This window comes from Staurois parvus, unplaced genomic scaffold (genome assembly GCF_062004578.1).
Source record: "Staurois parvus isolate SC_StPar_1 unplaced genomic scaffold, SC_StPar_1.0 ptg000923l, whole genome shotgun sequence".
Classification (NCBI taxonomy): Eukaryota; Metazoa; Chordata; class Amphibia; order Anura; family Ranidae; genus Staurois; species Staurois parvus.
The window spans coordinates 267,259-293,990 of record NW_028318719.1 but is presented as its reverse complement, the minus strand read 5'-3'; the positions used below and the strand labels follow the sequence as shown (position 1 = coordinate 293,990).

The following is a 26,732-nucleotide window of genomic DNA, read 5'->3' as shown; positions in this document are numbered from 1 at the left end:
CGCTTCAGATTCTATCTGCTCCGGTGTTTTCCTACTTCACAAGGCCGGATCACTTTGGTTCTTCTTCTGCATGCCATTGGATTGGCTGTATAATATCCCGCCCCCTCTATTCTGTATGAGTGGCAGGTCCTCTATGGAGGAACACTGCTACCTTGCCCACCTACCGACCAATGTATACTCACCTCTACAGATCCGCCCCCTGCCATACCGAAACTTGGAATGTTGTCTCATGTATGTGGAGAGGTGTGACTGTTTATTGAACATCTATTGACATGTATTGTTCTTATTCCAGGTTTCCATGTGAAGGCCTCGCCCAGCAATCCTCTGAACTTCTACACCTGGAATATATCGTGGATTATGAGGGAAGTGTTCTCATACAACGGACCCCGACCCAAACACGGTGAGTGCTCCCAGAATCTCTGTCCTGGTACCCCGGCTGGTAGACTGAGTTGTGGGTTCAGGATCTCCTTCTGGCCTCCTCCATGGTGGACACGTATCGGAGTCTCTCCACCGTTGGGTAAATGTTGGATTCCTCCCACATGAGCTCCTTCTTTTTGGCTCTTTATGAGCTAAGTAAACTCACAGAGCCCATTCTGGAGGAAAGGGGATCTCTCTGATCAGACCCGGCTGTACACATCCTTAAGGGAACCTCCGGCTGACAACATTATATACAAATGCATACTGTGATTACGCATCTGGTGAGTGCGGAATCTTAACATATTCCTGGCACTTCACCAAATATTGTTTAAGTATCTGAAGCACTTATTATGAGATCATTCTGGATGGATCTTCACAATTAGCACTTTATTATGGATATTATCCTTTAGCACAATATTTGCACTTTGTCACTTTACATCTGAATATTATTTATTTTGCACATATCTTCATTTTATCTGATCATATTGCATTGATTTATCTGGTTTCTATATATCTCAGCGCTGCACCCACTTTTATTACCAGAACAGTCATGCTGAACCATGTTACAGGCAGCAGAACGTTCTCCACGGCTTCTCCAGACCCTTTCACGTCTGTCACATGTGCTCAGGGGGAACCTGCTCTCATCTGTGAAAAGCACAGGGGGCCAGTGGTGGACCAGCCAATTCTGGGGTTCAATGGCAAATGCCAATCCAGCTCTATGGTGCCGGGCAGTGAGCACAGGGCCCACTAGAGGACGTCGGGCCCTCAAGCCACCCTCATGAAGTCTGTTTCTGATTGTTTGGTCAGAGACATTCACACCGGTGGCCTGCTGGAGGTCATGTTGTAGGGCTCTGGCAGGGCTCATCCTGTTCCTCCTTGTACAAAGGAGCAGATACCGGTCCTGTTGATGGGTTAAGGACCTTCTACGGCCCTGTCCAGCCCTCCTAGAGGAACTGCCTGTCTCCTGGAATCTCCTCCATGCTCTTGTCTCCCGGAATCTCCTCCATGCTCTTGTCTCCTGGAATCTCCTCCATGCTCTTGTCTCCTGGAATCTCCTCCATGCTCTCATCTCCTGGAATCTCCTCCATGCTCTCATCTCCTGGAATCTCCTCCATGCTCTTGTCTCCTGGAATCTCCTCCATTCTCTTGTCTCCTGGAATCTCCTCCATGCTCTTGTCTCCTGGAATCTCCTCCACGCTCTTGTCTCCCGGAATCTCCTCCATGCTCTTGTCTCCTGGAATCTCCTCCACGCTCTTGTCTCCCGGAATCTCCTCCACGCTCTTGTCTCCCGGAATCTCCTCCATGCTCTTGTCTCCCGGAATCTCCTCCATGCTCTCATCTCCTGGAATCTCCTCCATGCTCTCATCTCCTGGAATCTCCTCCATGCTCTCATCTCCTGGAATCTCCTCCATGCTCTCGTCTCCTGGATTCTCCTCCATGCTCTTGTCTCCTGGATTCTCCTCCATGCTCTTGTCTCCTGGAATCTCCTCCATGCTCTCATCTCCTGGAATCTCCTCCATGCTCTCATCTCCTGGAATCTCCTCCATGCTCTCGTCTCCTGGATTCTCCTCCATGCTCTTGTCTCCTGGATTCTCCTCCATGCTCTTGTCTCCCGGAATCTCCTCCATGTTCTTAAAACTGTGATGGGAGACACAGCAAACCTTCCGCCAATGGCAGGTATTGATGTGCCATCCTGGAGGAATTGGACTGCCTGTGCAACCTCTGTAGGGTCCAGGTATGGCCTCATGCTACCAGTAGTGACACTGACCCGAGCCAAATGCAGAACGAGTGAAAAACAGTCAGAAAAGAGGAGGGGGGATAAAATGTCAGTGTCCTCCACCTGTAAAACCATTCCTGTTTTGGGGGTCATCTCATTGTTGCCCATCTAGTGCACCTGTTGTTCATTTCATTACCACCAAAGCAGCTGAAACTGATGAACACCCCCCTCTGCGACTTCCCTGACCAGATCCATATCCCAGGAGGTTAATCGACTTCATGCGACTCGGATTACAAAGTCTTCCTTTCATTTTTTTGAGCCGTGTATATTTATATATATATATCTTTTTATACAATTTTAATTTTTTTGTGAACCTTTTTCACATTTTTCACCAAGAGCTCAGTGAGAACTGCACTTCCTCTAGCAGACAATACTGAAGCCGGCCACAGATGGATCGACTCTCGGTCGGTTCAGCAGGGACCGCATGAGATTCGATTCCATCCAGGGCCGGGACAAGGGGTGGGCGACAGGGACAGATGTCCCGGGCGCAGCAGAGCAGAGAATGAATGCAGGGCGGTACACCCAGGGGTGGACTGACCATTTGGAAACTCGGGGACTGCATGAGGGCCCGGGGTCAGTAAGGGGCCCCATGAGATGCCCCTGGTACCTTTTTTCATAGGCTTTTTTGAGTTTGGGCAAAGACACAGGGGCCCCATGATCCCCTATTGAGGGCTCGGGGTCAGTAGGGGGCCCCATGAGATGCCCCTGGTACCTTTTTCATAGGCTTTTTTGAGTTTGGGCAAGGACACAGGGGCCCCATGATCCTCTATTGCCCGGGGGCCCCATGAGTTGTCAGTCTGCCCCTGGGTACACCCATTGTACAATGGTGGGGGAGGGGGGGGTGCAGTTCTAAATCCTCGCCCTGGGCACTGGATGAACCTGGATCCATCTATGGCCAGGCTGATTGTACCCAAGTCGAATCCATCGATCGACCTGGATACACCCAGTATGTCGGATTGTTAGCATGCGATTATTGCCAGTGGCTGTAGCCGCCAGAAGTAATCACTGTGTTCTCCCAGCAGATACGGCTCCCAGCGCCCCCCCCCCCCCATAATGGCTCCCCCCCATCATCACTGACTGATTTTCTTTCCTGCAACCCGTGGAAATCTCATAATCTATGGCCAGCTTTAGGGGTGTCCTTATAAAAAGTTTGCAAATCTGCATGTACGTTCGTTCTGTACACATGGGGGCAAAATCGAATTTTATTCGGCTATTTTCTCTCCAGCTTGGATGTTCCTCATTCACACAGAATAGAGTGAATCAGGAAAATACCGCATTATGTCCACTAGATGGAGCTGAGGATCACAGTAAAGAAATATTCAGCTGCTCCACCTACTGGCCAAAACGCTGTATTATGAACCACTGGATTTATTTTTTTTGATTGAATAACATTCGACCTGGAGAGGAAGTCGCCCGCTAACATTTGATGTTGCCCCAATTGGCACTGAACACAGTGATACGCAGGATGACCAGCTCTGTGCAACTTTTTTTTTTTATAAATACACCCCTTAGGCTCCATTCACAGTCGTGCGATTTGCCATGCACCTTTGGACGCATAAAATCGCATGACGAGTTGCAACTTGTTATGCGATTTCATGCGTCCAAAGGTGCATGGTAAGTCGCACGCATTTCAATCGAAGCCGTTCAAATCTATATCAACTTTTAAGAGGTCCCTGATCAACTTTTGATGCGACTTTTGAATACCATAGACTCTCAAAAAGTTGCACGAAAGTCGCATCTCAGTGTCAATAATGCGAGAGCTGTGCAGCAGTCAGCGGCCAAAGTCAACAGCCAAACGTGGAATCCAACCAAAGTTGCATCAAAGTTGCATCAAAGTCGCATCAAAGTTGCATCAAAGTACCATCAAAGTCGCATCAAAGTCCCATCAAAGTCCCATCAAAGTCGCATCAAAGTCCCATCAAAGTTGCATCAAAGTCGCATTGGAAATCGCATGGCATTGGAGTCGTGTGAATGGAGCCGAAGTCTCTCCCTTGCAGCGTTGTCGGCCTGCCCTGCCAGCCCCCTTCGGTTGGTCATTGGGTTCCCTACCTGATAGACAGCCCAGCAGTCAGCGCCGGAGACAGTCAGCGCCGGTCTTTTGCGTCCATTTTCGCCATAAAGCGGAATCACCTTCAGTCTAGGTTCACAATGATGCGTTTTCCGCAGCGGAAACGCACAGCAGTCCATGTAGCATGATTTCCTATGGGACAGGTTCGCATCTCCACGTTTTCACCCCGCTGCGTTTTTTGGAAAAGGGTCGGGGACTTTTTTTAAAACGCAAAAAGTTGCGTTTTTGGTTCTATAGACTTCAATGGAGATGCTGCAGAAAAGCATGGAGTGCGTTTTTGCTGCGTTTTGCACAATGCAGGGATGGCTAAAGGCCGGTTCGCACTACAGAAACGCAGTCCAGATGCGTTCCGGATGCGTTTTTTGCATGCGCGTTTTTGATGTGTTTTTGGTGCGTTCCAGTGCAGTTTTGATGCATTTTTTGATGCGTTCCGGTGCATTTTCCCCTTCTCTTTTTCTTCAATTCAGGGACATGTGCGTTCCAGTGCGTTTTTTGGTGCGCTCCAGTATGTTTTTGTCGCGTTTTGCATTTTAAATCTGCCTAGCAACAAGATAAAAAGGCATCAAAAATGCATCAAAAACACAAGTGCAAAAACGCTGCGGGTTATTATTGCATCCACTGACACCAATGTTGGGGTGTTTTTGCTGCGTTTTTTGTGCAAAACACAATGCAGGGATGGCTAAGGGTCGGTTCGCACTACAGAAACGCAGTCCAAATGCGTTCCGGATGCATTTTTGCATGTGCGTTTTTGCCGTGTTTTTGGCGAGTTAATTGTTTCCCCTCTTTTTGTTCAATTTAAATAGGGATGTAAATTTCAGTGCATTTTGGTGCGTTTTGGTGTGTTCCAGTGCAGGGGTGGACTGACCATTCAAGCACTCGGGCACTGCCCGAGGGCCCGGGGTCAGTAGGGGGCCCCATGAGATGCCCCTGGTACCTCTCAGAGGCTTTATTGGGTGTGCTTTGGGTGTGGGTAAGGACACAGGGGCCCCATGATCCACTATTGCCCGGGGGCCCCATGAGTTGTCAGTCCGCCCCTGTTCCTGTGTATTTTTGATGTGTTTTTGATGCGATTTGTGGTTTAATCTGCCTACCAACAAGAAAAAAAAACGGCAAAGACGCACTGCAGAAACGGATTGAACGCAAACGGCATGGGTGTGAACCGAGCCTTAAGGAAGCGTGTTTATTGGAGTGTTACCGGTTCTAATTTCCCGCCATTAAGGCTCCATTCACACTTGCGTGACTTCAAAATCGTGCGATTTTCATTGCAACTTGATGCGACTTTAATGCGACTTTAATGTGACTTTAATGGGACTTTGATGCGACTTTAATGCGACTTTGATGGGACTTTGATGCGACTTTGATGCGACTTTGATGCGTCGTAGGATGAGTGTAACTTTGGCTTTGACCAAAGATGATCGTTTCTGCTGCACAAAGTCGCACATACAAGATTCAGGTGTGACTTTCATGCGGTTGCGGAGGGTTTACATTGAAGTCTATGGCCCTCCAGTCGCATGGAAGTCGGATCAAAGTAGTGGAGGAACTACTAGGAAGTTGCTCAGATATGAATGGTGCACATTGGGAAACATGGGGGGGGGGGACGGGGACTTGTCATGCGACTTTGGATCCCCAAAGTCGCATGAGAAGTGGCATCAGTGTGAATGGAGCCTAAACAGATGGATCGGCCTGATGACAGCGAGATGGGAGGACGTTCTACGAGGCCCTGGGGGTGTAAGTGGCGCCATCTATAACCCGGAGCAGCGCCTGGCCGTCCGCCGCGCTCGTTTATATCGCACTTTACTGGGGTGGAAAATGAAGACATAACATGTTATCTCGCTAACGACGCGCTTCGCTCGCGCCGCGACATTTCCATAATAATGAGCGCCCCCCCCCCCCTCCCCCGTTCATTACACCCGACAAACTTCGCCTCCATATTGGAGTTTTTAAATCAAACGTTTTATCTGCGGCGGGTTATCAGAACTCGCCATAAAAACGAGCGGATTTCAATTTCGCTCCGACGCGGAGGCCACGGCTTCCAGACGCGATGGATACGGCGCCGTAATGGCACATTAAATAGCCGCCGGCTCGGCGTGTCGGAGGAAGAAGTGGAGCGGCTGGAGGGAGCGCCCCGACTTCCGCCCCGCGCCCTCATTTCACGGAATGACAATTCCCGACATTGAGAGCCGCGTCCGCGTCATGTGATCAGGAAGAGCGCCCAAAACGGAAATGGGAGTTTGTGTAACATCAGGGAAAATTGGGTTCTATTAATTACCCCCCCCTGTCCCACCCCATCCCCCTGTCCCCCCCCGACCCCATCTCACCCCCCCCCGTCCCCTCCATCTCACCCCATCCCCTACCCATCCCCCCTGTCTCACCCCATCCCCCCCCCGCCCCCCATCTCACCCCATCCCCCCCGTCTCACCCCATCCCCCCGTCCCCTCCATCTCACCTCGTCCCCCCCGTCCCCTCCATCTCACCCCATCCCCTACCCATCCCCCCTGTCTCACCCCATCCGCCCCCCATCTCACCCCTCGTCCCCCCCATCTCACCCCATCCCCCCGTCTCACCCCATCCCCCCGTCCCCTCCATCTCACCTCGTCCCCCCGTCTCACCCCATCCCCTCCATACCCTCCATATCACCCCGTCCCCCCCCGTCCTCTCCATCTCACCCCATCCCCCCCCGTCCCCTCCATCTCATCCCATCCCCCCCCATCCCCTCCATCTCACCCCGCCTCCTCCCCCGTTCCCTCCATCTCACCCCATCCCCCCGTCTCACCCCATCCCCCTATCCCCTCCATCTCGCCCCGTCCCCCTGTCCCCTCCATCTCACCCCATCCCCCCAGTCTCACCCCATCCCCTCCATCTCACCCCATCCCCCCCGTCCCCCCATCTCACCCCATTCCTCCCCTCCATCTCACCCCATCCCCCCCGTCCCCCCTGTCTCCCCGCATCCCACCCCCGTCCCCTCCCATCTCACCCCGTCCCCCCCACCCCCTGTCTCGCCCCCCACCCCGTCTCGCCCCATCCCCCGTCCCAGTTTTAATATACAAGCTCACTGTAATAATTTGTAGAAACAACTTTTGTAGCAATAAAGTGTTACTAAACCCCAACAGTCCAATCAGTCTGTAGATGCAGTAAAGCATGCTTGTTATACTCACTGTGGGACCTCAGGGGTTAATCCTCTGCATTGTGTAAAAAGGCTGTTTGATCCTGTCTTCTCTGATCCTCCCCTTCTTCTACTGTCCACAATCCATCTGCTGATAGAACAAAGCCTTGGGGGCATGCTCAGTTTGGTGTGTATGGCTAGAGAGTTTTTTTGTTTGTTTTTTTTATCTTGGGAGCGTGCATGTGATCAGCACTTGACCAATCAGAGGGTCAGGGGTCCTGCAGCCTCATAGGACAGTCAAAGGAGAATAAAAACACCTCCTACAAGCTTGAACCAGTGCTCTGCTGGACACTGATAGAAGTCACAAGATTGCTCTATACTGCTGATGAGAAAAGGGATTTAGCAGTTTATATTTACTGAAATAATTGCATTTCCATGTTGTGTGTAATGTGGGAGAGCAGATACAGTGAATGCGGGGTCCGGGGAGAGCGGATATAGTGAACGCGGGGTCCGGGGAGAGCAGATATAGTGAATGCGGGGTCCGGGGAGAGCGGATATAGTGAATGCGGGGTCCGGGGAGAGCAGATATAGTGAATGCAGGGTCCGGGGAGAGCGGATATAGTGAATGCAGGGTCCGGGGAGAGCGGATATAGTGAATGCGGGGTCCGGGGAGAGCGGATATAGTGAATGCGGGGTCCGGGGAGAGCAGATATAGTGAATGCGGGGTCCGGGGAGAGCGGATATAGTGAATGCGGGGTCCGGGGAGAGCGGATATAGTGAATGCGGGGTCCGGGGAGAGCGGATATAGTGAATGCGGGGTCCGGGGAGAGCGGATATAGTGAATGCGGGGTCCGGGGAGAGCGGATATAGTGAATGCAGGGTCAGGGGAGACTGGATATAGTGAATGCAGGGTCTGGGGAGAGCGGATATAGTGAATGCGGGGTCCGGGGAGAGCGGATATAGTGAATGCGGGGTCCGGGGAGAGCGGATATAGTGAATGCGGGGTCCGGGGAGAGCGGATATAGTGAATGCAGGGTCAGGGGAGACTGGATATAGTGAATACGGGGTCTGGGGAGAGCGGATATAGTGAATGCGGGGTCCGGGGAGAGCGGATATAGTGAATGCGGGGTCCGGGGAGAGCGGATATAGTGAATGCGGGGTCCGGGGAGAGCGGATATAGTGAATGCGGGGTCCGGGGAGAGCGGATATAGTGAATGCGGGGTCCGGGGAGAGCGGATATAGTGAATGCAGGGTCCGGGGGGGACCGAATATAGTGAATGCCGGGTCCGGGGGGGACCGAATATAGTGAATGCGGGGTCTGGGGGGGACCGAATATAGTGAATGCGGGGTCTGGGGGGGACCGAATATAGTGAATGCGGGGTCGGGGGTTCAGGAACACTTTAGACTGACAGTAGTGGGATGAGGTCAGCTGCAGCAGGACAGTCCATTCATAATGAACCATCGCTAACATTGGTACAATCCATTCATAAGGTGTCACGTTCAATGTTGGGGCCACAGATAGGGACCAATAGGCTCTTACACTCATATACGGCCAATGGTTGTGCCTCTCCCGGGACAGAGACGCCAATACATACCCTGACAGAAGTTGTACCCTTGCCCTACACTGATGCTTCGGGATTCCCCTTTAAGCAGCAATCGGTGACAGTCCAGGATTCCGCCCCCATCTCCCGGTCCTGGGGCTGGTGATATAGAAGGAGAGCGATTGGCCGCGTTATGTGGGGAGGCTGCGATTAACATGGGATATGGCCCACTTAGAGCTGACACGTTCCCATTATCTCTTCCCTGATGGGATCTCCGAACGATGAAATATGGAACACTAAAAGAAACGAATTATAAATAGTAAAAAGGTAACAAAAAGGAGTCGGCGCGGTATATGGAGGGTGGCGGTCCCGGAGTATTACGAGGCTCTCGGGATGACATCGGGGGGGGGGGGGGGGGAGGGGGGCGGTAATAGAGAAAAGCGGCTTCCTAGAAGATACAAACGTAATTGTGTGACGTCTGAACCGCAGACAATTCTGGATACCGGAACGCGTCACGTTAAATACCCGCATTTGTATATATACCAGACCTCATGTATAAGGGGGGGACGTATTTTATATATGACAGACCTCATGTATAGGGGGGTGGGGGGGACATATTTTATATATGACAGACCTCATGTATAGGGGGTGGGGGGGACATATTTTATATATGACAGACCTCATGTATAGGGGGGTGGGGGGGGACGTATTTTATATATAACAGACCTCATGTATAGGGGGGTGGGGGGGGACGTATTTTATATATGACAGACCTCATGTATAGGGGGTGGGGGGACGTATTTTATAAATGACAGACCTCATGTATAGGGGGTGGGGGGACGTATTTTATAAATGACAGACCTCATGTATAGGGGGTGGGGGGACGTATTTTATATATGACAGACCTCATGTATAGGGGGTGGGTTGACGTATTTTATATATGATAGACCTCATCGGCCCACCAGAGTTGAGAGTTCTTGAGAGAAGCACAGAGGCACGGTGCTCAGTAAGTGTGTGTTCGGTAAGCTATGTACAAAACCAGCTGTGATCTGCCTGCATTGCATAGAGAAGCACAGAGACCCAGTGAGGATGTCATTGGTTACAAAATAAGAATTGTAATGAAAACAGAAAGGTTGTCATTAACACATTGATGGGGGTGGGGGAGGGGGGGGAACCAGGCAAGGCAAAACATAAGCAGATAAAACATTTTATTTTCTTTATTACATTTTTTACCAATTTCCTTTCAGAATGTTTTATTTTCGCCTTTATTGCGGTCCTGACGCTTTGTACGGATTCTTGGGAAGAATAAAAAGTTTAGTTCGGTTCTTTTCTCCCAACAGCCATTATCCGGTAATGAGGAACTTTCCCGCGATTGCTGAGTTAGACAATCTGCGGCCTATTATCGCTAAATTCATTAGATTGTCGATATAATTAAAGGCGAATCCTCGGCCGGACTAATGGCAGCCGCCAGAGATGAATCATTAATCGGCCTATTAATGAGCTGCTTTTTATTTAGAAATGGTGGTGATTTCAGGCGCCGCTGATTGCTGATGGAAATGGGGGCTAAAAAGCTCGCAGATGTAATTGAAGGAGAGCCATTTGGAGATAATGGATTACCATCCTTGGTTCCTCTGCGATAGGCTCAGCCCGCTGACCTTCCGATGCCGCCGGCTACAACGCTCTTCCATGGAAAGTTTACTTAACAAAATCCTGCCGCTGTAGTTCCCGTAAAGTAGAAGGAACCAAATCGCTACAATTTCACAAATTCCTAAATGTTTTCAAAAAATAAATGTGTGGACCTCTGGAGTGGACAAGGACACACAGGCCACCAGCACTAGGGATGAGCCGAACTGCCCAGGGTTTGGTTTGAGCGTTGTTCGGTAAACTTCGAAGACATTCGGATGCCAAAAAGGCCATGACAAGGGTAGAATATATGCCTTCCAACCAGGGGCGGACTGACAACTCATGGGGCCCCCGGGCAATAGGGGATCATGGGGCCCCCGTGTCCTTATGACACCAGGTCAAGTCCCAAACCTCGAGAAGACCCTCAGATGTTTGATGCATTTCGATGGACAGTTCCCTCTTCCTCAGAGTCAATGCTGGAGGGAACTGTCCCTCGAAACGTAAAGTAGATTTGGTTCATTCTACTTTACTAGAACTATAGCGACAGGATTTTAAGTAAACTTTACAACTTTGAGAATCAAGGGAACTGTCCCTCGTAATCTCAATGCGACCAGGTCAATTCCCAAACCTCGAGAAGACCCTCAGATTTCTGATGCATTTCGAGGGACAGTTCCCCCCAGCACTGGCTCTGAGGAAGAGGGAGCTGTCCCTCAAAACGCGTCAGTCATCTGAGGGTCTTCTCGAGGTTTGGGAATTGACCTGGTGACCTGATCGCTTTGAGATTAAGATGCTTTTGACACGTAATTGTTTGTGAGTATATATATTTTGGTGTCCTCTTCCCCACAACCATGGTCGGTGGTTGTGGGGGTCTGCAGGAGGGGGCTTATCAGAATCTTAAAGTACCCTTTAATCATAAGGGGCTCCCAGATACCGCTCTCCTTCACAATAATGAGTATATATTCTTACTCATTCACAAAAAAAGAACCCACTGGCTCAGTGTGTACAACCTTCATCCCAAAGGTGTTCAGTAGGGTTGAGATCAGGGCTCAGTGCAGGACACACGAGGTCCTCCACATCAAACTGGTCAAACCATGTCTTTATGGAGCTGGCTTTGTACACAGGGGCACAGTCATGCTGAAACAAAAAATGGTCTTCAACAAACTGTCACCTCAAGGCTGGAAGGGTGCAGTTGTCTACAATGTCTTTGTATAATGTCGTATTAACAGAACCCTTCATTGCAGACATCTGAACTCAATAATACAGAGGTGGGTTCAAAGACTTTGTGTCATATAGTGTATCAGTTTGGAGTTGGATGCCCCTATTACCATTATTGGTAGAGTTCAGGATTGAGTTCAAGTGTTTCCATTGAAGCATCCTGTTAATACTTCATCATACAAAGACATTTAGACAATTGTGCTCTTCCGACCTTGTGGTGACAGGTTGCTGAAGACCCTTTTCTGTTCCAGCGTGACTGTGCCCCTGTGTACAAAGCCAACTCTATAAAGACACAGTTTGACCAGTTTGGTGTGGAGGAACATGAGAGTCCTGTACAGAGCCCTGACCTCAACCCTACTGAATACCTTTGGGGTAAATTGGAGCGCCAATGCTGAGCCAGATCTTCTCGCTCAACATCAGTGTTGTCGTTGGAGGTTCATGAATAAAGCACTCTTTTAATAATGGTAGTAAGCTCATCCCCCTACAGACAGATACTCTATATGGCCCAAAGGATGTTGACAGTCCTCCAAATGATGGAGTTCAGGTGTCTCCATTGAAGGGTCCTGTTAATACAGCATCATACAAAGACATTGTAGACAACTGTGCTCTTCCAACCTTGTGATAACAATTTGGTGAAGGCCCTTTTCTTCTCCACCATGACTGTGCCCCTGTGTACAAAGGCGTGGAGGAAATTGAGAGTCCTGACCTCAACCCTACTGAACACCTTTGGGATGAATTGGAAAACCAAAGTGGATCCAGGTCTACTCATCCAACATCCGTACCTGACCTCACAAATGCTGTTTTGGCTGAATAGTCACCTTTGGGATGAAATAGAATGCGGAATTGTGAGACATGTCTTCTCATCCAACATCAGTCCTGTCCTTGGAGGTTCATGATTAAAGAACTTTATCAAATAATGGCAACAGGGGCATCCCAGTCTAAGCAGATACACTATATGGTCCAAACAATATGCACATTCCTTCAAAGGGTGAGTTCAGGTGTCTCTGGTTAAGGGTCCTGTTAATACCACATCTTACAAAGACATTTAGACAATTGTGCTCTTCCAACCTTGTGGTCATGGTGAAGACCTTTGTCTATTCCAGTGTGACTGTGTCCCTGTGTACAAAGCCAATTCCAAAAAAACATGGTTTGACCAGCTCTGTAAAGACATGGGTTGACCAGTCTGGACCAGATCCACAAAGTGTGGTGTGGAGGAACCCGAGCGTCCTGCACAGAGCCCTGACCTTAGCCGTCCTGAACACCTTTAGGATGAATTGGAACACCAAAGGTGATCCAGGTCTACTCATCCAGCATCCATACCTGACCTCACAAATGCTGTTTTGGCTGAATAGTCACCTTTGGGATGAAATAGAATGCGGAATTGTGAGACATGTCTTCTCGTCCAACATCAGTCCTGTCCTTGGAGGTTCATGATTAAAGAACTTTATCAATAATGGCAACAGGGGCATCCCACTCTAAGCAGATACACTATATGGTCCAAACAATATGCACACTCCTTCAAAGGGTGAGTTCAGGTGTCTCCAGTGAAGGGTCCTGTTAATACCACATCTTACAAAGACATTTAGACAATTGTGCTCTTCCAACCTTGTGGTCATGGTGAAGACCTTTGTCTATTCCAGTGTGACTGTGCCCATGTGTACAAAGCCAGTTCCATAAAGACATGGTTTGACCAGCTCTGTAAAGACATGGTTTGACCAGCTCTATACAGACATGGGTTGACCAGTCTGGACCAGATCCACAAAGTGTGGTGTGGAGGAACCCGAGCATCCTTCACAGAGCCCTGACCTTAGCCGTCTTGAACACCTTTGGGATGAATCGGAACACCAAAATGATCCAGGTCTACTCATCCAACATCCATACCTGACCTGACAAATGCTGTTTTAGCTGGATAGACACCCTTGGGATGAATTGGAACACCAAAATGATCCTGGTCTACTCATCCAACATCCATACCTGACCTGACAAATTCTGTTTTAGCTGAATAGACACCTTTGGGATGAATTGGAACACCAAAAGTGATCCAGGTCTACTCATCCAACATCCATACCTAACCTGAAAAATGCTGTTTTAGCTGAATAAACACCCTTGGGATGAATTGGAACACCAAAACTGATCCAGGTCTACTCATCCAACATCCATACCTGACCTCACAAATGCAGTTTTAGCTGAATAGACATCTTTGGGATAAATTGGAACACCAAAAGTGATCCAGGTCTACTCATCCAACATCTATACCTGACATCACAAATGTAGTTTTAGCTGAATAGACATCTTTGGGATTAATTGGAACACCAAAAATGATCCAGGTCTACTCATCCGACATCTGTACCTGACCTGACAAATGCAGTTTTAGCTGAATAGACACCTTTGGGATGAATTGGAACACCAAAAGTGATCCAGGTCTACTCATCCAACATCCATACCTGACCTCACAAATGCTGTTTTAGCTGAATAGACACCCTTGGGATGAATTGGAACACCAAAAGTGATCCAGGTCTACTCATCCAACATCTATACCTGACATCACAAATGTAGTTTTAGCTGAATAGACATCTTTGGGATTAATTGGAACACCAAAAGTGATCCAGGTCTACTCATCCAACATCCATACCTGACCTCACAAATGCAGTTTTAGCTGAATAGACACAAATTCGAATAGATTTGCTTTAGTTTTCAATTTTGTGGGCCGGTCTGCAACTTTAAGACGCTGGTAAGATAGTTCTCCATCTCCCAACATTACAATTTAGCTTCGTTTAATTTATATTCCTACGGGGACGAATACCAGTTTTGAACTTCAGCATTTTTTTTTTGTTTTAACAAATTGCACATTTTGTAATTCTTCTTTTTTCAGCTTCTCGTTTAGCTGTGCGCCATATGGGCTCCAACGCTGAAATGATTCTCAATATTTGTGCTTTCCAGATTTTGATTGCAGTTTTGAATCGCGCTGCAGTCTGGATTATTCTTCTGCCCAAAACAACAACACATGGAGAGTCACCAGTGCGGAGGAGTTACAGAGACACAGGACCGGGAACGGCCCCAAAGAGGACTATTCTGAAAAGTCACCAACAGGTAGGACATCCATCGTGAAGAGAACGTGAATATAGATGAGGATTGTACCCAAGTAAATGCAAAAGTGGACATAACTGGTGGACTTATAGAGGTCATTTAAATTTCACGAGTTGGTGGAGTGACTCTTCCTCGATAGTAGATCTTTTTGTTTTCATTGCAGTAAAATCATGGATTTCATGCAGAGGCAACGTGCCATCATTGAGTTCCCGATGAAGGCGGGGTCCAAGCAGGCTGTGTGACATTGATAGTCTCCCGCTGTGTGGTTTGTCTTCAGTGTTGGTTTCCGATTCTTTAATGTTCTTCATCCATCTGTGCACATTGTTCTGGTCCATGGTGTCATCTCAGGACACATTCTGTAGCCTTCTGTGGATGTTGGACAGCCGGCACCCCTCCTTCACCAAGAACTCAATGACGGCACATTGCTTCTGCTCAGAGTCCATTATTTACCTTCTTCAAAAGAAGAAGACAAGTCTCTTCTATTCCGTTCTGTTTTACTTTATTCTTTTTTATTATTTTCTATTGTATTCCTTATTTTTGTATTATCTTTTATTCTATTCTTTCATTTTCTATTCTATTCTATTTACGCTATTCTTTTCTGTTTTATTTTGTTCTGTTTTATTATATTCTTTTTGAAATTCAAATTTCGGAAGACGGCTATATTCTTTCTACTCTATTCTATTCTATTCTATTCTCTTTTTTAAATTTTCTTTTTCTATTCTTTTCTGTTTTATTCAATATTTAGCCAAATGATGGAGTTCAAGTGTCTCAATATTCAATATTTAGCAATATGTTTATATGTCAAATGTTTTTTCGAATTCGAATGAAATTTTCAGACGAAATTGCGTTCCTTTATTTCGGATTCGTTTAAATTTATTTATTTTTATTTATTTATTTATTGAGTTTATATAGCGCCAAAGGGTTTGCTCAGCGCTGTACAATAGAGGGGGGGACAATACATGAAACAGTACAGTAACATCAAACAGCACACAAGGGGTAAGAGGGCCCTACTCTTTTGAGCTTACAATCTAGGAGGGAGGGGGTAGTGGAACAGGAGGAAATGGCTGTGGGGGATGGAGTGGTAGGAGGAGGGAAGGGCAGCGGCTGTTAGGTGAGGGTGGGGTAGGCTTCCCTGAAGAGGTGGGTTTTCAGGGAGCGCCTGAAGGTGAGGAGGGAAGGTGACAGTCTGATGGATTGGGGTAGTGAGTTCCAGAGGATGGGGGAGGACCTGGAGAAGTCTTGCAGTCGTGCGTGGGAGGAGGAGACCAGGGAGCAAGATAGAAGGAGGTCCTGTGAAGAGCGAAGGGTACGGGTAGGGTGGTACCTGGGAATCAGGTTGGTGAGGTAGTTAGGGGCAGTGTTGTGAATGGCCTTATAGGTCAGGGTGAGCAATTTGAATTTAATGCGTTGGGCAATGGGGAGCCAGTGGAGGGAGAGGCAGAGGGGGGTGGCAGAGGTGGAGCGGGTGGTGAGGTGGATGAGTCTGGCCGCTGAGTTCAGGATGGTCTGGAGCGGGGAGAGCTTGCACTTGGGTAGGCCAGTGAGGAGGGAGTTGCAGTAGTCAAGGCGTGAGATGATGAGGGAGTGTACTAGAAGTTTGGTGGTGTCTGGGGTGAGGAAGGAGCGTATCTTGGCGATGTTCCGGAGGTGGAGCCTGCATGTGTTTGTGAGTGATTTGATACTAAGTATTAAGTTTCTATTGTGATTCGGAAATTTGTAGACATCCGAATTTCCATTCAGAACGGAACAAACTGCACGTGTCTAGTCCATATTATCAGGTAGGTCTCAAGGTGGACATGAGCCATCAACTGTCCAATCCGGCCCAGGATCTTCGGCTTCTGAAATTGCGGATGAAGGATTTGGACGAGCGATCGACCACAGGCGCTGTGCTAGAAAGAATTTCTTCATCTTCGGTTTAAAATATAAAACGATTGGTGCCTCCGATTTTTTGGCTATGGTCGATTTTGGTGCAAATCCATTTCAGGGTTCCACTGACTGTTTTAATATTGCGATCTGTTTGTAGTGCCGCCATCTTTTGTTCGACTTGTCGGTTTAAATTCGCTACGGCTGCGCTGTACGAGGCGATTCGACTGCTTTGTCGGTCTGCTCACAACTCGCAAATTATTTTCTATTCTGTTCCTTTATTTTCTATTCTATTCTATTCGGCTTTACATTATTCTTTTATTTTCTATACTATTCTTTTATATTCGATTCTTTTATTTTCTATTTTATTTTTGCTGATTGTAACCATTTTCAAGTCATATTTTGGTGGTGAACTGAAAGAGGTTTAACCAACACCGAGAACCGAGTCTCTGCACGGGAAGTTGTTTGTTCGCGTTGAAACAATTTATTTACCGCCCCAGCACCACGCCCAATCAAAAATGGGATTGGTTTCGAGATCCCCTGTGTGGGGATGGTGTGGTGGGGCATCGCCTTGTGATAACTGAAGGTTAGGAGTTCCTTTCGGTTCACATCTCAGCGTTTTGTATTTTATACATAATGTGGTGGCCGCCTTATTTTTCTTTTTTTTTTCCATGCTAACAATTCTTTCAGCAAGTACAGAACATGCATGTTGATCCTGCCAGAAATGCACAAAAGAATATCTTCATTTATAAACTAATTGCCCTGCCCCACCTCCCCCATGTAATGGAGGTGAAGACATATTTGGAGTCCATCTAGAGATCAGTCTAGGGCAGCGATCTTCAAAACTGCGGCCTGGGGGCCATATGTGGCCCTTTGCTTGCCCTTTTTGGCCCTTGCGGTACTGTTCCATCCACTGGCACCAACAATAGGGCATTATTCTTCCCACTGGCACCAACGATGGGGTACAATTTCTTCCACTGACACCAATGATTGGCCACTACTCTTTCAACTGACACCATCAATGGGGCACTATTCCTCCTATTGGCATCTACGAAGGGGACCAATTCCTTGCATTGACACCAATAATGGAGCACAATTCTTTCAGTTGACACCAACAATGGGACACTATTCCTTTCACTGACACCAACAATGGGGCATTATTCCTCCCACTGAAACCAACGATGGGGCACAATTTCTTCCCCTGACACCAACGATGGGGCACAATTCCTCCCAATGAAACCAAACAACAGGGCACAATTTCTCACTCTAACACCAACAATGGGGCACAATTCTTTCCATGAAACATTATTTCTTTCACTGACAATAATAATAGGGCACTACTCCTTCCACTGACACCAACAATGGGGCACAATTCCTTCCACTGACACCAACGCTGGGGCCAATTCCTTGCATTGACACCAACGCTGGGGACAATTTCTTGCATTGACACCAAAGACGGGGCACAATTCCTTCCATTGACACCAACGACGGGCACAATTCCTCCCACTGACACCAATGATGGGGCACAATTCCTTCTATTGACACCAATGCTGGGGACAATTCCTTCCATTGACTCCAACGCTGGGGACAATTCCTTCCATTGACACCAACGCTGGGGACAATTCCTTCCATTGACACCAACGACGGGGCACAATTCCTTCCATTGACACCAATGATGGGGCACAATTCCTTCCATTGACACCAACGCTGGGGACAATTCCTTCCATTGACACCAACGATGGGGCAGAATTTCTTCCATTGACACCAATGACGGAGCACAATTCCTTCCGATGACACCAACGCTGGGGACAATTCCTTCCGATGACACCAACAATGGGGCACAACTCCTTTCATTGAAACCAATGATGGGGCAAAATTCCTTCCACTGACACAACAATGGAGCACAATTCCTTCTATTGACACCAACGGGACACAATTCCTTTAATTGACACCAACACTGGGGCACAATTCCTTCCATTGACACCAATGACAGGGCACAGTTCCTTCCATTAACCCCACTGATGGGGCCAGGGGCGGACTGACCATTTGGAAACTCGGGCACTGCCCGAGGGCCCTGGGTCAGTAGGGGGCCCCATGAGATGACCCTGGTACCTTTTTCATAGGCTTTTTTGAGTTTGGGCAAGGACACAGGGGCCCCATGATCCCCTATTGCCCGGGGGCCCCATGAGTTGTCAGTCCGCCCCTGGATGGGGCACAATTCCTTCCATTGACACCAACGATGGGGCAAGATCCCTTCCACTGATACAACAATGGGGCACAATTCCTTATATAAATATATATATACTGTATGTTGAAATGCATTTTTATTACAAAATATATGAAAAATATTTTTAAAAATACATTTTCAAATATACTGTATGTCTTTAAAAATACAAATCTACATTTTTGGAATGCATTTACAAATATATGTAAAAATATATGTTAAAATGACTTTTTTATATGTTAAAAATCTGAAGAATATATTTAAAAAATATATTTTTAAAACTATGTTTCATATACTTTGTATAATATAAAAAACGCATTTCAACATGCAGTGTGTATATATATGTATATATATATATAATTATAATTATTGAAATGCATTGTGAAATATATAGAATACGGCCAAAATTGTAGTGTTTCAAATATATGTCAATATATTTGGTAATAATATTTTAAAAATATATTTAAAATATATTTTTCTTCCATGTGGCTATAGGCTGGTCAGGGGTACCCCCGGCTCTTGCTCTGGTGACAACTTAAATTTTTTACTCATGCCCCCACTTTCTGTCTCGTTGACCGTAGTCACCGGGACACATAGAGAGGGATGAAAACAGCTGGCAGGGGGTCTAACCCCTCCTTACTTTATCCACAATTACAAAAGTCTGCCTTTGCAAACACTTTATAGTAATGTCCCCCGTAATGGAGGACGACTCTCCACCGGAACGCATGAAGTGTTCTCGGACCGGAACGCTCGCGGTAACGCTTTACGCCTCTTTATTCAGCGCAGCTGTCGATGTTGCCGCATCCCGGCAGTTATAGATCATAAAACTTTCTTTGCCGAGTTCTCTTTCAGAACTCCGGTCCTCACTGGGGATCCACGAAAAACTGAGTTAAATTAATATTTGAAGCTTAATTGCGCGCTTTTCTGCCTTCGCGGGATCCGGCGCTGCCCTGGGTAATGAAGACATATGTTTAAAGGGAAACTATTCCTCACTTATCTGATTTACTAGGAGTGGAGGGAAGCTGAACATCTGCTCTCTGTAAATGTCTGATGTTCTGGATGCAAATTTTAAAGAAAACTTTATTTTTTTGGACTTTACATTGATTATTCATAAATAATAACTTACAGTTGTGCTGAAAGGCCGGCCTCCCCCCCCCCTCCCCCCTCCCATTGGAGAATCGGTAATAGACAGGATGGACCGTATGTAAAGAAAACATTGAGTGATCCAGCAAAATCCATTTCTTGTATTTCTTATGGGATTCATATTCTGTAACTGGAGGTCAGAACCAGGGGAGGACTGACCATTGGGGAACTTGGGCACTGCCCGAGGGCCCGGGGTCAGTAGGGGGCCCCATGAAATGCCCCTGGTACCTTTTATAGGCTTTTTTGGGTGTGCTTTGAGTGTGGGCAAGGACACAGGGCCCCATGATCCCCTATTGTCCAGGGGCCCCTTGAGTTGTTAGTCCGCCCCTTGTCAGAACAGAACGGTCCAATCATAAAACAGAACATGGAAACAAGTAAACCAATGAAATGCCCCCCCTGTTCAAAAGTATGCACGCCCTTCGTGTGTAGCGCCCCCTTTAGCATCAATGACAGCGTGCCGTCTTCTGTAATAGTTGCTATGAGGCCCCCGGATTCTTGCAGGTGGTAGAGCCGCCCACATTGGAGTAGCGTGGGTTGTCAGCACCCGGGGCAAGGCAAGTACCTTGCCTTACCTGTCTACCTACATCTACCCCACCTATCCCCCACCCTTACCTATCTCTACCCCTCCCCCCAGGAGACAGCTGACCCCCGGATGATGCATTGCGGTGCGCGTGCCGTGGGGTGTCATCAGCTGCATGGCCAGGAGGAGACAGCTGACCCCCGGATGATGCATTGCGGTGCGTGTGCCATGGGGTGTCATCAGCTGCATGGACCAGGAGGAGACAGCTGACCCCCAGATGACATAAGTCTTCCAGGAGGATGTGGACAGCTGACACCCCATTATCACTTAGGTGACAAGCCAAGAAGTACGAGGATGCATTTCCCCCCCAAAAAATGAATAACTACAATGTAATTAAAATGTAAAAAGAGGACAGGAGTGGAATGTCGGAAAGCGGGTGTGGAGGGCGATGGCGCGCTATGAGGTTGATTCAGTATTTTTAACTTTCACCTGTAATAAAATTAAAGCCTGGTGATGCCGACCTGAAGGCCCTTGTTCAGGCACTTCCTGTTATAGGGTGACAACGCTTTTTCCCCGTCTCCTAATAGTGCTCCTGTTGTCACCCTGATCTTTTGCTAAAGCAGCTGTGCAGTGGCGTCCCTAGGCAGGTGCGGGTTGACACCGGACCCGCTCCACAAAAAGGCAAGTTGTAAAGCAAGCTGACGATCCCTGCAGGATGGACTCCAATCCATTTTGCTCAATCCGCATGCTCCCCAATCCGCAGATCTGATCCATCCTGCGGGGATCGTCAGCATGCAACCTATATGGGGTGACACCGGACCCGCTCCACGGAAAGGTAAGTTGTAAAGTAAGCCGATGATCCCCGCAGGATGGATCGGATCTGCGGATTGAGCAGAATGGATCGGAGTCCGATCCATTATGCTCCCCAAACCGCAGATCTGATCCATCCTGCGGGGATCGTCGGCTTGCTTTACAACTTACCTTTTTTGTGGAGCGGGTCTGGTGTCACCCCGTGCAGTAGGTGTCACCAGGTGCGGCGTGCACCCCCCCCGCACCTGCCTCGTGACACCACTGGTGTATGGCCAGCTGAGTGCCCCCTCCCCGTCGGTCTCCCAAGACCCAATTATTAAAGAACCACAGCTTACCTGTTACAACTTACCTTTTCTTGGAGCGGTCCGGTGTCACCCCGTATAGGTTGCATTCCGACGATCCCGCAGGATGGATCGGATCTGCGGATTGAGCATAATGGATTAGAGTCCGATCCATTATGCTCCCCAATCCGCAGATCCCATCCATCCTGCGGGGATCGTCGGCTTGCTTTACAACTTACCTTTCCGTGTAGCGGGTCCGGTGTCACCCCCGTATAGGTTGCATGCCGACGATCCCGCAGGATGGATCGGATATGTGGATTGGGGAGCATAATGGATCGGACTCTGATCATTCTGCTTAATCCGCAGATCCGATCCATCCTGCGGGGATCATTGGAGGGGGTGTCACCAAGTGTTATCGCACCGGGTGACACCAACCCTAGGGACGCCCCTGCAGCTGTGCCAACACACACAACGAAGACATGATCCACTGTTGTCACCATCAGGAAACTCCTCCTGAGAAATGCCATGCAGCTGGAGTGTAAGTGGACGGGAAGAGGCTGCGGGAGAACAGCAGCACTGAGGAGGAAACTGGCACTGGCAACAATGGAGGAAAAAACAAATAATAATAATAATACAAATAATAAATAGTAATTAATACAATGAATATTGTTACACAGTAGCGAGCGATAGGAGATTCAGCTATTTTTCAACATGCTGCCCCAGGACGGGGCGCCCTCTAGCGGAACTGCATGCCGAGGGAACAGGTGGTTCAACAAACGATAACGCTTGCGGCACGACCGTTCAATCATTCGCTCTTCAGTTTTATCAATTCCCCGACGGCGTTCAATGAGAAGATCATGTGAAGTTATTTATATGTAAATTAGCTGACGGCGCTGGGAATGAGACATCTGCCCAGGCAGGTCTCCCACCGACGCGTGACAGGTTCTCACTTTCCCTTTTTTTTTTTTTCTTGTTATTAACGTACGTGTGTCATTATTTACATATAATTGTACGCGGCGTTTCCAAACAAATCTGCGTGATAACAGTGAAAAAAAAAAAGACTCTTTACAGAACTGTGCGTTTTCAGTTTCCAGGCCGTCAGCCGCCATACCTTCGCTGCAAGCGAGCGCAGACGGGTTTGGAGTTTTTCTTTTTTTTTTGTACATTGCGATATAATGAAACCATTTTTCATGGCGTGTTTCTGGGTGGCCAAGTCTGGAGTTTATGAGATAATTCATCACCATGAAATATAAAACATTAAAACAGCGCAAAAGAATTTGAAATAAATATCATTGCAAAAAAATATATATAAAATGATAAGTCTCACTCCAAATTAGTGAAAAATGATTATATAATAAAAATGATAAAAAAATCAAAATAAAAAAAATATAAATATTCTTGAAGGTCCTCTTCTTTGGGAAGAATCTTTCTTATCGTCCTATCAGATGTACCGTCCTATCAGATGTATCGTCCTATCAGATGTATCGTCCTATCAGATGTACCGTCCCATCAGATGTACCGTCCTATCAGATGTGTTGTCCTATCAGATGTGTTGTCCTATTATATGTATCGTCCTATCAGATGTCTTGTCCTATCCAATGTATTGTCCTATCAGATGTATCGTCCTATCCAATGTATCGTCCTATCAGATGTGTCGTCCTATCAGATGTGTCGTCCTATCAGATGTATCGTCCTATCAGATGTATCGTCCTATCAGATGTGTTGTCCTATCAGATGTGTTGTCCTATTATATGTATCATCCTATCAGATGTCTTGTCCTATCCAATGTATTGTCCTATCAGATGTATCGTCCTATCCAATGTATCGTCCTATCAGATGTGTTGTCCTATCAGATGTATCGTCCTATCCAATGTATCGTCCTATCAGATGTGTTGTCCTATCAGATGTGTCGTCCTATCAGATGTGTCGTCCTATCCAATGTATCGTCCTATTATATGTATCGTCCTATCAGATGTATCGTCCTATCAGATGTGTCGTCCTATCAGATGTGTTGTCCTATCCAATGTATCGTCCTATCAGATGTGTCGTCCTATCAGATGTGTCGTCCTATCAGATGTGTCGTCCTATCTAATGTAACGTCCTATCAGATGTGTCGTCCTATCAGATGTGTCGTCCTATCCAATGTATCATCCTATGAGATGTATCGTCCTATCAGATGTATCGTCCTATCAGATGTATCGTCCTATCCAATGTAACGTCCTATCCAATGTATCATCCTATCAGATGTGTCGTCCTATCAGATGTGTCGTCCTATCAGATGTGTCGTCCTATCTAATGTAACGTCCTATCAGATGTGTCGTCCTATCAGATGTGTCGTCCTATCCAATGTATCATCCTATCAGATGTATCGTCCTATCAGATGTATCGTCCTATCAGATGTGTCGTCCTATCCAATGTATCGTCCTATCAGATGTATCGTCCTTTCAGATGTGTTGTCCTATCAGATGTATCGTCCTATTAAATGTTTCATCCTATCAGATGCAGTCGCTGTTCAGGTGTCCAGCAGGAGAGATTCCTCCATCCAGGCTGCCCTCCTCTCATCTCAGGTCTCCCATTGATGAGTAACGTGATAATATGACAATGCAATCCATAGGAGTGAGCGGAGGGTGGGGATGGGGGATGGGATATTCTGGATTCTCATTGGTTGGACTGAACCCCTATCCGTCCAATAATGTCTCCAACGTTCTGTAATAAATGTATATATCAGGAATGAGGAAATCTTCGGACGTATAAGAGAACCTCGGACTCTCCATGTGTCAGCATTCTAGGTCTGTTCATCCCAAAATGAAACATTTTATTGCAGTTTACTGATTCTCAGATGTGGCGGCTGCATTCATTTTCTTTTTTAGGCTTTCTTTCTTCTATTTTCATCTGGTGATCCAGCCAGTAAGTCTGTTGTTTTTTCAAAAGAACAATCTCTCCAGCAGAATGTATCAGTCTGCATGGATGGGACAAACCATTTAGCACAAATCCTCTACCCCCCCACTCCAAATCCCCCCTCTGGGCACAAATTCCCCCCCCTTTCCCCCTCATAGTATAAATCCTCTACCCCTCAAACTTCCCCTCTGAGCACAAATCCTCTACCACCCACTTCAAAGCCCCCTCCCAGCACAAATCCCCCCCCCATCTACCCTCCCAGCACAAATCCCCATCCCCCTCCTAGCACAAATCCTCTACCTGACAAATTTCCCGTCCAACCACAAATCCTCTAGCCCCTCCCCACTCCAAAGCCCCCCTCTGGGCACAAATTTCCCCCATCCCCCTCCTAGCACAAATCCTCTACCCCACAAATTTCCCTTTTGAGCACAAATCCTCTACCCCGCCCACTCCAAATCCCCCATCTGCGCACAAATTCACCCCCAGTCCCCCTCCTAGCATAAATCATCTACCCATCAAATTTCCCCTCTGAGCACAAATCCTCTGCTCCCCACTCCACAGCCCCCTCCCAGCACAAATCCCCCCATCCCCCTCCTAGCACAAATCCTCTACCCCACAAATTTCCCTTCTGAGCACAAATCCTCTACCCCCCACTCCAAACCCCCCCTCTGGGCACAAATTCACCCCAGTCCCCCTCCTAGCATAAATCCTCTACCACTCAAATTTCCCCTCTGAGCACAAATCCTCTGCTCCCCACTCCAAAGCCCCCCTACGGGCACAAATCCCCCCTAATCCCCCTTCTAGCACAAATCCTCTACCCCATAAATTTCCCTTCTGAGCACAAATCCTCTACCTCCCCCCACTCCAAATCCCTCCTCCAGGCACAACCCCCCCCCCCCAAAACCCCTCCTAGCACAAATCCTCTACCCCTCAAATTTCCCCTCTGAGCACAAATCCCCCCCCCACTCCAAAGCCCCCCCTCCGGGCACAAATCCCCCCCCCCCCAAACCCCTCCTAATTTAAATCCACTACCCCTCAAATTTCCCTTCTGAGCACAAATCCTCTACCCCCCACTCCAAAGCCCCCCTCCAGGCACAAATTCCCCCCCAATCCCCCTCCTAGCATAAATCCTCTACCCCTCAAATTTCCTCTCCGAGCACAAATCCCCCCCACTCCAAAGCCCTCCTCTGGGCACACATTCGCCACCAGTCCTACCACAACCTCCCCCGCCCCCAAAAAAAAGTAAATCCCCTGCTGGCACAAATCCCCCCCCCTTACCATATGACCTCTTCTAGCACAACCCCTCAAATACTCCTCCTAGCACAAATCCACTTCCTCCATCCCCCCTCCCAAGAGAAATCCCCCCATATTACCCTCCTAGATTGATTCTTACCCCCTGCCGTCCCCCCAGTTCCCCCTCTCAACACAAATCCCCATGACACCATGGTGCCCAGGGCAGCAGCCCCTCCTGTCCCGGCCCTGCCCTGAGCAGAGCCCCAGAGATCCTCGGCCATGCGCCGGCACCTCTCTTTTTCGGCTCTCATCCTTTCCATTTGATTCTTCCACACTCCATCCAACCTATTCATCATCATCTGTGATTGCCGCCACAGAATGGTCTGTAAAATGGAATATAATTTGACACAATAAAAATCTGTCATTGACACCATTAATCAGGGCTGGCGATGCCGTAGTACGGGCCGGGTGATGTGACCTTTCTTTGGTCTTCTAGAATTCTCTGCAGATTGCTCGGCTGGAAAAGAATTTAACCGTTTTCATCCAGAAGAAAAAAGAGAAAAAATCAGGCAAGGCATGGAGCTCACTAACAATTCAGAATTCTGAGCTGAACCCCAATACTACCCATGGGCAGGGCTGCTGTTAGAAACTGCGGGGCCCCATACAGCTCCCCCCCCCCCCAAAAAAAAAAACACAGTTTACTATGCTTCAATTACAGTATGAATGAACACAGTGAGTAATCAGTACCAATCACTCATTGTGTTCATTCAGAAAAGGAAGGGTCTCGTAAATGCGACATATTCAGAGGACCCTTCCCCCACTCTCCACCCTAAAGGATTCTATTGTCTGCTGGTGGTAAGGAAAGGAGGGGAGCCGGGGGGTCTTGGGCAACGGAGGAAACATATAGTGCATAGGGAGGGTGATGGGTG

General features: G+C 47.8%; 1 protein-coding gene across 1 annotated transcript in view; it reads left to right on the top strand.

Moving 5' to 3' along the window:
- Positions 1–26,732, top strand: part of LOC149442009 (ALK tyrosine kinase receptor-like) — a 407,251-nt gene that overhangs the window by 200,656 nt on the left and 179,863 nt on the right. Inside the window, exons 2-3 of the mRNA XM_089656637.1 lie at positions 293–400; positions 14,685–14,834. Coding sequence (XP_089512763.1) covers positions 293–400; positions 14,685–14,834 — 258 coding nt within the window. The remainder of the gene's footprint in view (positions 1–292; positions 401–14,684; positions 14,835–26,732) is intronic.